The 12,756-nt window shown below is 39.4% G+C and overlaps 1 protein-coding gene across 1 annotated transcript in view; it reads right to left on the bottom strand.

Annotated features, from left to right (window-relative positions):
- The window catches only part of NEIL3 (nei like DNA glycosylase 3), a 67,738-nt gene that overhangs the window by 37,272 nt on the left and 17,710 nt on the right, over positions 1-12,756 (bottom strand). The window contains exon 3 of the mRNA XM_064274162.1: positions 5,215-5,342. Coding sequence (XP_064130232.1) covers positions 5,215-5,342 — 128 coding nt within the window. The remainder of the gene's footprint in view (positions 1-5,214; positions 5,343-12,756) is intronic.

A 12,756-nucleotide genomic window follows, 5' to 3' on the forward strand; every position in this document is an offset into this window, starting at 1 on the left:
GAGTAACTAAAATTAAAACCACCATTTCAAAAACTACAGATACTCAATTTTCTACTTGCAGATTACTTTAACAGTCAGTGCTCTTAGGTTGCAAGTGACAGGGACCCAATTCAGAAAAGGGTTAGGCACCAAGGACTATTTAGTAGCTTACAAAATCTTAGGAAGGGTTGAACAATAAAACTGAAGAAAAGGCTGCAATGTAGCTGGAGCTCAGTAAAAGACAGAATAAGGGACTTTGGGATATTCTTTCTGCTTTATGTAGGTTGGTTTTATTTTTATCACCACACAATGTCATTCTTGGCAGACCATGCAATGCAGACACTGTCTTAGGCTGGGTTCTCTACAGAAGCAAAACCAGTGAAGTGTACATACACACACACACACACACATATATATACAGAAAGAGACAGAGAGAGAGAGAAAGAAAGATAGAGAGATTTATATGAAGGATCCACAATCAATGTCCATGGAATCAGCAGTCGAGAAATCCAATGACGTATTGCATTGGGCAAATCTGCTGCAAAATACCTCTTCAAAGTGTTAAAAGCAAAGACGTCACTTTGAGGAGTTAGGTGTGCCTGACCCAAGCCATAGAATCTTTAATTGCCTAATATGCATGCAAAAGTGGGACAATGAATTAGGGAGATCAAAGAAGAACTGACTCCTTTGAATTGTAATGTTGGCGAAGAATACTGAATATACCATGAACTGCCAGAAGAATGAGTAAGTCTGTCTTGGAAGACGTACAGCCAGAGTGCTCCTTGGAAGTGGGGATAGTGAGACCTTGTCTCACATACTTTGGACATGTTATCAGGAGGGACAAGTGCCTGGAATGGGATATCATGCTTGGTAAGGTAGAGGGTCAGCAAAAATGAGGAAGACCCTCAAGGAGATGGACTGACACAGTGACTGCAACAATGGGCTCAAACATAGCATTGATTGTGAGGATGGTGCAGGACTGGGCAGTGTTTTGTTCTGTTGAACACAGGGTTGTTATGAGTCAGAACTGACTCGATGACACCTAACAACAAAAACATACTAAGGAAATGGCTCGCATGGTTGTAGAGGCTAGAAAGTCTCAGGTCTATGGGTCAGGGGTCAGACTGGAAACTTCTCCTGACTTATGTAGCTGCAGGGGCTGACAAACCCAAGATCAGCAGATCAGACAACAGGCTGCTGGCTCAAGTCCCAAGAACTGGAGGTCAGATAAAGACAAGCCGGATGCAGGATCCAGAACACAGCAAAAGCCAGGGAGCTTTGCAGAAAGTCCATATATATTAGATGCAGGCCACACCCCCAGGGAAGCTCCCTTTTAACTGATTGGCTGCTCATAACAGATCTCATCATGGAGGTGATTACATCATTATATAACTGACAAACTATATCGTAACTGCTAAACCACTGAGAATCATGGCCCAGGCATATCGACACACAATCTTAACCATCATAGGCAGCTACCTACAAGTTCTAAGGCCTCGTATCTCCAGCTTCCCAACATCAGAGAGATCCTGAGCCTCCTCAGGTCCAGATGAGAAAGTCTCACAGAAGAACTCAGACTGACCTAATCAACTCTGTATGAGATAAAGTATGTAAGATTATGTTAAATCCAACTTGAATTATGTGATTGTGGTGGCCAGAAGACCAGTTTCTAGATGGAATGCTGTCCCTAAAAGAAAAGTGGGCACACTGGGTAAGCAAACAATAGGTATCTATTATTTTATAATATATAATTTAAGGAGCCCTGGTGGTGCAATGGTTAAGCACTCAGCTGCTAAACAAAAGGCTAGCGGTTTGAACCCACAGTGGTTCCACAGGAGAAAGACCTGGCGATCTGCCTCCGTAAAGATTACAGCAGTGGAAACCCTATGGGGCAGTTCTACTCTGTTACACGGGGTCACCATGAGTCAAAAATCAACTCGATGGCACCCAACAACGATAAAAAACCAAACCCATTGTCGAGTCAATTCTGACTCATAGAGAAAAACATAATTTAAAATCTTTATCACATTTCAATTTCTCCTATCTTGTTGTGCCAAAACTATGTCTAAGCTGTAAAATCCTTTCATAAGCAGCGCATGATGGATTCCATAAAGACCACTAAAAAGAACCACTACATTCATTATCTCTTGCACGTCTATTTATAAGTTCACACTGCTTAAACGCCAATAAATTAAAAAATTGATTATGTATATAGCATCTCGAAAATGGCGAAGCCTCCAAAATATTTCTGGTCTCTGAATATGTATGATAATTGCAAACAACTAGAGTCACATAAATTACAGATTGGAAATAGCCAAGTGTTTTGGAGATATTCATTAAATAAATATACCTTTTAAATGTTAATCCAAGATGTAACAGCTGTGTCCATTTTCACTGAAAATGAAAGCTTGTAGGGTGGGTTTGGGTGAGTAGACATATAGCTACAGGCCCACACCAGACTGGCAGTGCATGCCTCCAAAGTTAACTGAGATTATATTTGGTAGTGGGATTGCAAATGTATTACTTTATTCTTATTTGTTCACTCTTTTTCAGTTTCTTTCTAGAGAGCATTTGTTACATTTACAACAAAAAATAGAAGTGATTTCTGCTTGTTTTGAGCTGAAAAGCTTCTGTGAGCATTCAGAAGTAGTATAGATATTAATCACAGATCACACCAAAAGCTGTGCTCCGAAAATAAATGTATACGAAATAATTTTTACTATGCTGTGGTACCATTTGGAAACCCCTGTGGTGTGGTGTATCAGAGCTATGGTTGCTAGTCAAAAGGTCAGCAGTTGGAATCCACCAGGTGCTCCTAGGAAACCCTATGAGGCAGTTCTACTCTGTGCTATGGGATCGCTAAGAGTCGGAATCAACTCAATGGCAACGGGTTTGGTTTTTTGGTTTTGGTTATGGTACTATTACAAGCGCCTTGACAAATCCTTTAGTAACCGAAATAATCACTCCCTAATTTGTATCTTTCTGAAGTTTGGGTTTTTACATGGCAGATTTTTCTCAAAGAGGGCTACACCTGTATTCCTCTCTCATAATCAAACACATCCCAGTAAGAATCACGGCCTACCCTGTGAAATGCACATGCTTTCTGACTAAAATCCTGTAGGCACGTTTGATTTTGAAAAGCTGGGTATTAAGGGGAAACTGGAAGCCATCATTAAGCATGTTTCCTGCGATTTGTCCTCTAAAATGCAGAGCAGACTGGTGAGTAGAAAACAGGTCAAACACGAACACCCCATGCTTCTATCTCCTCCTCACAGACCTGCAGCCCCACACCAGGTCACATTTCTTTGATAGAATCATCCATTCTCCTAAGAAGCATAGATTGGGAGTGCATTTTTTAAACTTACGTTAAATCGCAAAAGGAGATACAGTTGATTCTAGATTGCTTAGTTCAAACAGCTGATCTGCCGCTGACCTTGAATTGTTACAGCCAATAGTCATTGAGGCTCCAGGAAATTGAAAGGAAGCAAGCAACTGTACCTGTCCTACCCATATGCCGAGACACCAACTCTCCAGGAACTAGTTTGCTTAGAATGGAGAAATAACTGCCCTTGTGTAGAACTTCCTGGAACACTTCCTGCCAGTGCTGACTGAGCAATGATTCCTCCTTATCAGTCTGGTGGAGAGCACTTGATAAACGCCGTCCTCTCATCCTACAGAAATAAATCTGCACCTCACACTAGAGAATCAATAACATATCAATGTTTTCAACTGTCTTGCATGGGATTCCATTGTGTGCTGTTCTGTTCATAGCTAAGAGTTCTCAATCACATCAGTCTACAACAGCAATAATGTAACCTGCAATATATCATTACTGCATGAACCAGTAGGCATAGGCTGACGCTATCAACCCCGGATTAAGAAAAACCACCAAGTGACAATGTTGTCCAAGGACAGCAGCTGCTGACAATGAGCAGAGAACACCTCAGAGGAAAAGCAATTACATAAACCCTGAAGTATTCTAAATATGTGGTAGATGAAGTACAATAAATAACAATCATGTAGTCATATAAGCTCTTTGTGTCTATATTCACCTTCAGTTGGAAAAACAGGATCCAGTAATAGGACTTTACTTTTAAGTGGGTGATAACTGTTTAATATCTTTTTTTTTATTATTAATGTTCATAATCTTTAATAGTCGTTTTTTAAATTGTACTTCAGATGAAGGTTTACAGAACAAACTAGCTGCTCATTAAACAGTGCACATATTGTTTTATGGCATTGGTTAACAACCCCATGACGTGTCACCACTCTCCCTTCTTGACCTTGCGTTCCCTATTACCAGCTTTCCTGTCCCCTCCTGCCTTCTAGTCCTTGCCCCTGGGCTGGTGTGCCCCTTTAGTCTCGTTTTGTTTTATGGGCCTGTCTAGTCTTTGGATGAAGGGTGAACCTCAGGAGTGATTTCATTACTGAGCTAAAAAGTGTTCGCTACCTTAAAGAAACATAAAAAAAGATTCAAAGATGCAGTACCAATCTTTATAGTTTGCAATAACTTAGGCTAAACTCAAAAAAGGCAGGCTGAGATTTGAGACATATTAATCCACAGAACTTTATCATTTTCCTGCAAAAATTAAACAGTGACCATGCCCTGGAAATTACATAAATTTTGACTCCTTTTTATCATTAAATCAACCAATGTAGTAGACTGCTTATACCTTCTTTGCCCATATATGACCCGTGAATTTCCAGAAGAACTGTGAAACAATGGGGAACATGTTCTCCTGTGGAAAGTTTTTGAATTGTATAAATAAGTTTTCAAATTTCACTCAGTTTCAGAGAAAAAAAAGAAGACAGAAAAATATAAAAATCTAGTGAGACATTTAGACCAAACTAGGTGCTGTCACAAGTATAAAGAAATTCATGTCACTGAATGCAATAACTTGGTGGAAACAAAAGAGAAGAACAGCAGGGTAGGGAGTTTAGGGAAAAGGAAAGCAGAGATCTGTTGCTATAATACATCTTGGGAAGCCCCACTAGCCTATCATTTTTAAAAAAAGAAATAAATTGACTAGCCCTCCAAGTAACGATGACATCACAATTTATTCTTCTGCTGCTTAGGGCTTTCCACGATAGAATCTAGACCTCATATGTTAGAGCTTTCTTAAAAATAGAGTACTTTCCACATGATTAAATGTGACACCCAGCAAACTGCAAGAAAAGCCTTCAACACATCCTTAAACACAGCGAGATAAGATGTATTGTACAGGTTTATCTTACCGTAAAGCTTTCGGCCCAAAGTACATAAAGAGCTCTTTCCCCAAAGTTTCTACGCCGCTGTAAGTATATCCATTAAACAGTCTCAAGAAATTCCATCTGGAATCTTTATTATTATTCAGTGCAGCAGCCTAGTAGAAAATACATACAGACATATAAACACACACATAAACTATAAACAAATTATAATTTAATTCTTAAATGTATTTATATTACTTCACTTCCAGGTGCATTCCAATGAGAAGAATAATCTCGAGCAAGTCAAGTAATGTAATCAGTGGTTTACATACATTTTGTCAAATTACTATGCAGCCATGCAAAAAGAAGGAGGTCAAAAAAGTTAAGTAAAAAAAGTAAATGACAGACAATCAAAATGAATTTCTTCCAGGACCATCTAGCTCTGCGCATATGAAAAGAAAGCAGAGGAGAATTATGTAACTGTCTTAAAACTAAATCTAGAATATAGGGTCTTCCATTTCCGGAAGGATAGCCAGGTTCCTTGAAAGAACATTCCATTAAAAACAGTTAAAAATGTTAGATAAAATATGAAAAACAAAATATTTGTAACTGCATTGATAAACTCATAAACACGGACTAATAAGAGGGGAAAAACCAAATAAAGGTGGGAGAAAGCCCTGAGAGGCAGGCAGATCCCTTAAGCCAGCTTTGGCCATGAAGGCATTTATGGCACCTTGGGCATGAGGCCTTCTGTTTTGTGGTCTTGCAGGGCAGGGGGACTGAGACAAAGCCAGGGTCTACCTGAGTGGGGGAATCTAATAGGAGGCATGTCCCTCCTCCCAATATCAATGATACAGGAAAAATAAACCCTTTACACCTTTCTCCCATTAGCCCTGGTGGCACAATGGTTAAGAGCTATGGCTGCTAACCGAAGTCGGCAGTTCGAATCCACCAGCGGCTCCTTGGAACCTCTATAGAGCAGTTCTAGTCCTATAGGGTCGCTATGAGTCAGAATCCACTGGACGACAATGGTTTTTTCTTGTTTTTGTTTTTTTCACTCCTTTTTCCCATCAGTCATGCAAAACCAAACAATATATTGTTAGGATTAAAATATATGAGATAAACACTCTAAAGAAAATCAAGGGGATTATAAACATAAAATGTAAGTTCTTCTGTGGAGTTGGAAAGGAATGGGGTTGAGTTTCAATACTGGTAATGTTCTTTTTCTTAAATCAGGCACTATGTATACTGATGTTCTTTGTATCAATATTTTTTATTCATTACATATGTTTTATAAACATTTAAATTTGCACTCAAATTTAATGAAAAAATCAAACCTATTATAGATGCATAACTATCATATAAAAATATAATAGGTAAATATGTTTACACATAATTAAGAATTAACTCTTTATCTAAAGTAGTTTTCTTGCATATCTCTAACTTTGAAATTTATTTTTTCCTTTTTACCAAATGGACCTAAAAATCCTGAGAAGATCCTGGAAGAAATCTTGGTGGGGAGGGTGGGGGTGTTAGGGAGATGGTTACAGAGTAATTTTTAGATACAGAGCCAGGAAGCAAATCACAATTTTGGGTTTACAGAAACGTCATTCTAAATGTTTATGATAACATGTTCACTTTATTCTACTAAATGAGCCCTTCTTAAAAAGATACAGAAGAGGGAGTGAGCCATTAACCAGGCAAAGGGAATGGCAGTGAGAGGCGATAAGGCGGGAGGGTGTCTGGAGCTCAGAGAGCAAGGCGGAAAGTAGTGGAAAGATGAGGTCTGACGTATAATAGGACCAGATCATGTGGCCCGCAAGGCCCATTCTAAAGACAGGCTTTTTTCTCTGGCAGAAATGAGGGAGAAGAAAGATATGATCTACATAATTTTTAAAATGTTGTCTCTGGGGGGGCGGAGCCAAGATGGCGGACTAGGCAGACGCTACCTCGGATCCCTCTTACAACAAAGACATGGAAAAACAAGTAAATCGATCACATACATAACAATCTACGAACGCTGAACAACAAACACAGATTTAGAGACGGAGAACGAACTAATACGGGGAAGCAGCGATTGTTTCCAGAGCCTGGAGCCAGCGTACCAGTCAGGTACGGCACAAGCACAGAGACCTGCTCCACCCCCCTGAACTAACCCTGGGAGGGGGACCAGCCGGTTCCACAGGCGGCGTGGGACGCAGCCGGTAGGAGAAGTCCCCGGGAGGCAGTGACTGGTCTTGGAGCAGAAAGAGCAGCATCCGAGCCGGGGAACCGTCCGGCAGGGATTTGGACTGGACGCAGGTACGCCATAAACACGGAGACTTGCTCCACCCCCCTGAACTAACCCCGGGATGGGGACCAGCCAGGTCGCGCGGGCGGCGTGGGACGCAGCCGGTAGGAGAAGTCCCTGGGAGGCAGCGACTGGTATTGGAGCGGGGAGAACAGCATCCCAGCCGGGACACTCGGTTACGGCACAAGCACGGGGACCGGCTCCACCCATCTGAACTAACCCCGGGAGGAGGCCCAACTGGTTCTCGGAGGCGGCACGGCCACGCGGCTGGAGGGACGAGAAGTCCCCGGGAGGCAGCGACTGATTTTGGAGTCGAGAGTGCACCGTCCCAGTAGGGGAGCCTTGACGCTGGGCATGGGGCTGGAAGCGGAGGATCTGACCGTGACTCCAGCGGGCCAGACCCCCCGGGGGCAATCTCCACACAGCCAGCACACATAGGCGACGCACCCGCGGGAATCTCAGATATAATAGTCATTCCAAGCAAGACAAGCAACTCTGGCTATATTCTGAGGTGCTACTCTCCTATCTCTCTGTTCCCTCCCCCACCCTCCCCAGGCGGCTTCATTAACATCTGGATAGCCTGAGCCAGAGGGAGAACTCTGATAGGGATCTGACTGCATTTTTTTTTAGCGGATTTTCTGGAAAAACTTGTTTCCCAGTGATGGCTCAGAGACAACAATCCATATCAAACCACTTAAAGAAGCAGACCGTGACAGCTTCTCCAACCCCCCAAACAAAAGAATCAAAATCTTTCCCAAATGAAGATACAATCTTGGAATTATCAGATACAGAATATAAAAAACTAATTTACAGAATGCTTAATGATATCACAAATGAAATTAGGATAACTGCAGAAAAAGCCAAGGAACACACTGATAAAACTGTTGACGAACTCAAAAAGATTATTCAAGAACATACTGGAAAAATTAATAAGTTGCAAGAATCCATAGAGAGACAACATGTAGAAATCCAAAAGATTAACAATAAAATAACAGAATTAGACAACGCATTAGGAAGTCAGAGGAGCAGACTCGAGCAATTAGAATGCAGACTGGGACATCTGGAGGACCAGGGAATCAACACCAACATAGCTGAAAAAAAATCAGATAAAAGAATTAAGAAAAATGAAGAAACCCTAAGAATCATGTGGGACTCTATCAAGAAGGATAACCTGCGGGTGATTGGAGTCCCAGAACAGGGAGGGGGGACAGAAAACACACAGAAAATAGTTGAAGAACTCCTGACAGAAAACTTCCCTGACATTATGAAAGACAAAAGGATATCTATCCAAGATGCTCATCGAACCCCATTTAAGATTGATCCAAAAAGAAAAACACCAAGACATATTATCATCAAACTCACCAAAACCAAAGATAAACAGAAAATTTTAAAAGCAGCCAGGGAGAAAAGAAAGGTTTCCTTCAAGGGAGAATCAATAAGAATATGTTCTGACTACTCAGCAGAAACCATGCAGGCAAGAAGGGAATGGGATGACATATACAGAACACTGAAAGAGAAAAACTGCCAGCCAAGGATCATATATCCAGCAAAACTCTCTCTGAAATATGAAGGCGAAATTAAGATATTTACAGACAAACACAAGTTTAGAGAATTTGCAAAAACCAAACCAAAGCTACAAGAAATACTAAAGGATATTGTTTGGTCAGAGAACCAATAATATCAGATATCAGCACAACACAAGGTCACAAAACAGATCGTCCTGATATCAACTCAAATAGGGAAATCACAAAAACAAACAAATTAAGATTAATTAAAAAAAATATATACATAACAGGGAATCATGGAAGTCAATAGGTAAAAGATCACAATAATCAAAAAGAGGGACTAAATACAGGAGGCATTGAACTGCCATATGGAGAGTGATACAAGGCGATATAGAACAATACAAGTTAGGTTTTTACTTAGAAAAATAGGGGTAAATAATAAGGTAACCACAAAAAGGCATAACAACTCTATAACTCAAGATAAAAACCAAGAAAAACGTAACGACTCAACTAACATAAAGTCAAGCACTATGAAAATGAGGATCTCACAATTTACTAAGAAAAACGCCTCAGCACAAAAAAGTATGTGGAAAAATGAAATTGTCAACAACACACATAAAAAGGCATCAAAATGACAGCACTAAAAACTTATTTATCTATAATTACCCTGAATGTAAATGGACTAAATGCACCAATAAAGAGACAGAGAGTCACAGACTGGATAAAGAAACACGATCCATCTATATGCTGCCTACAAGAGACACACCTTAGACTTAGAGACACAAACAAACTAAAACTCAAAGGATGGAAAAAAGTATATCAAGCAAACAATAAGCAAAAAAGAAGAGGAGTAGCAATATTAATTTCTGACAAAATAGACTTTAGACTTAAATCCACCACAAAGGATAAAGAAGGACACTATATAATGATAAAAGGGACAATTGATCAGGAAGACATAACCATATTAAATATTTACGCACCCAATGACAGGGCTGCAAGATACATAAATCAAATTTTAACAGAAGTGAAAAGCGAGATAGATACCTCCACAATTATAGTAGGAGACTTCAACACACCACTTTCGGAGAAGGACAGGACATCCAGTAAGAAGCTCAACAGAGACACGGAAGATCTAATTACAACAATCAACCAACTTGACCTCATTGACTTATACAGAACTCTCCACCCAACTGCTGCAAAATATACTTTTTTTTCTAGCGCACATGGAACATTCTCTAGAATAGACCACATATTAGGTCATAAAACAAACCTTTGCAGAGTCCAAAACATTGAAATATTACAAAGCATCTTCTCAGTCCACAAGGCAATAAAACTAGAGATCAATAACAGAAAAACTAGGGAAAAGAAATCAAATACTTGGAAACTGAACAATACCCTCCTGAAAAAAGACTGGGTTATAGAACACATCAAGGAGGGAATAAGGAAATTCATAGAAAGCAACGAGAATGAAAATACTTCCTATCAAAACCTCTGGGACACAGCAAAAGCAGTGCTCAGAGGCCAATTTATATCAATAAATGCACACATACAAAAAGAAGAAAGAGCCAAAATCAGAGAACTGTCCCTACAACTTGAACAAATAGAAAGTGAGCAACAAAAGAATCCATCAGGCACCAGAAGAAAACAAATAATAAAAATGAGAGCTGAACTAAATGAATTAGAGAACAGAAAAACAACTGAAAGAATTAACAAAGCCAAAAGCTGGTTCTTTGAAAAAATTAACAAAATTGATAAACCATTGGCTAGACTGACTAAAGAAAAACAGGAAAGGAAACAAATAGCCCGAATAAGAAATGAGAAGGACTACATCACAACAGAACCAAATGAAATTAAAAGAATCATTTCAGATTATTATGAAAAATTGTACTCTAACAAATTTGAAAACCTAGAAGAAATGGATGAATTCCTGGAAAAACACTACCTACCTAAACTAACACATTCAGAAGTAGAACAACTAAATAGACCCATAACAAAAAAAGAGATTGAAACGGTAATCAAAAAACTCCCAACAAAAAAAAGCCCTGGCCTGGATGGCTTCACTGCAGAGTTCTACCAAACTTTCAGAGAAGAGTTAACACCACTACTACTAAAGGTATTCCAAAGCATAGAAAATGACGGAATACTACCCAACTCATTCTATGAAGCCACCATGTCCCTGATACCAAAACCAGGTAAAGACATTACAAAAAAAGAAAATTATAGACCTATATCCCTCATGAACATTGATGCAAAAATCCTCAACAAAATTCTAGCCAATAGAATCCAACAACACATCAAAAAAATAATTCACCCTGATCAAGTGGGATTTATACCAGGTATGCAAGGCTGGTTTAATATCAGAAAAACCATTAATGGAATCCATCACATAAATAAAACAAAAGACAAAAACCACATGATCTTATCAATTGATGCAGAAAAGGCATTTGACAAAGTCCAACACCCATTCATGATAAAAACTCTTACCAAAATAGGAATTGAAGGAAAATTCCTCAACATAATAAAGGGCATCTATGCAAAGCCAACAGCCAATATCACTCTAAATGGAGAGAACCTGAAAGCATTTCCCTTGAGAACGGGAACCAGACAAGGATGCCCTTTATCACCGCTCTTATTCAACATCGTGTTGGAAGTCTTAGCCAGGGCAATTAGGCTAGACAAAGAAATAAAAGGTATCCGGATTGGCAAGGAAGAAGTAAAGTTATCACTATTTGCAGATGACATGATTATATACACAGAAAACCCTAAGGAATCCTCCAGAAAACTACTGAAACTAATAGAAGAGTTTGGCAGAGTCTCAGGTTATAAAATAAACATACAAAAATCACTTGGATTCCTCTACATCAACAAAAAGAAAACCGAAGAGGAAATAACCAAATCAATACCATTCACAGTAGCCCCCAAGAAGATAAGATACTTAGGAATAAATCTTACCAAGGATGTAAAAGACCTATACAAAGAAAACTACAAAGCTCTACTACAAGAAATTCAAAAGGACATACTTAAGTGGAAAAACATACCTTGCTCATGGATAGGAAGACTTAACATAGTAAAAATGTCTATTCTACCAAAAGCCATCTATACATTTAACGCACTTCCGATCCAAATTCCAGTGTCATATTTTAAGGGGATAGAGAAACAAATCACCAATTTCATATGGAAGGGAAAGAAGCCCTGGATAAGCAAAGCACTACTGAAAAAGAAGAAGAAAGTGGGAGGCCTCACCTTACCTGACTTCAGAACCTATTATACAGCCACAGTAGTCAAAACAGCCTGGTACTGGTACAACAACAGACACATAGACCAATGGAACAGAATTGAGAACCCAGACATAGATCCATCCACGTATGAGCAGCTGATATTTGACAAAGGACCAATGTCAATTAACTGGGGAAAAGATAGCCTTTTTAACAAATGGTGCTGGCATAACTGGATATCCATTTGCAAAAAATGAAACAGGACCCATACCTCACACCATGCACAAAAACTAACTCCAAGTGGATCAAAGACCTAAACATAAAGACTAAAACGATAAAGATCATGGAAGAAAAAATTGGGACAACCCTAGGAGCCCTAATACAAGGTATAAACAGAATACAAAACATTACCAAAAATGATGAAGAGAAACCCGATAACTGGGAGCTCCTAAAAATCAAACACCTATGCTCATCTAAAGACTTCACCAAAAGAGTAAAAAGACCACCTACAGATTGGGAAAGAATTTTCAGCTATGACATCTCCGACCAGCACCTGATCTCTAAAATCTACATGATT

The sequence above is a fragment of the Loxodonta africana genome, chromosome 21 (genome assembly GCF_030014295.1).
Source record: "Loxodonta africana isolate mLoxAfr1 chromosome 21, mLoxAfr1.hap2, whole genome shotgun sequence".
Taxonomy (NCBI): Eukaryota; Metazoa; Chordata; class Mammalia; order Proboscidea; family Elephantidae; genus Loxodonta; species Loxodonta africana.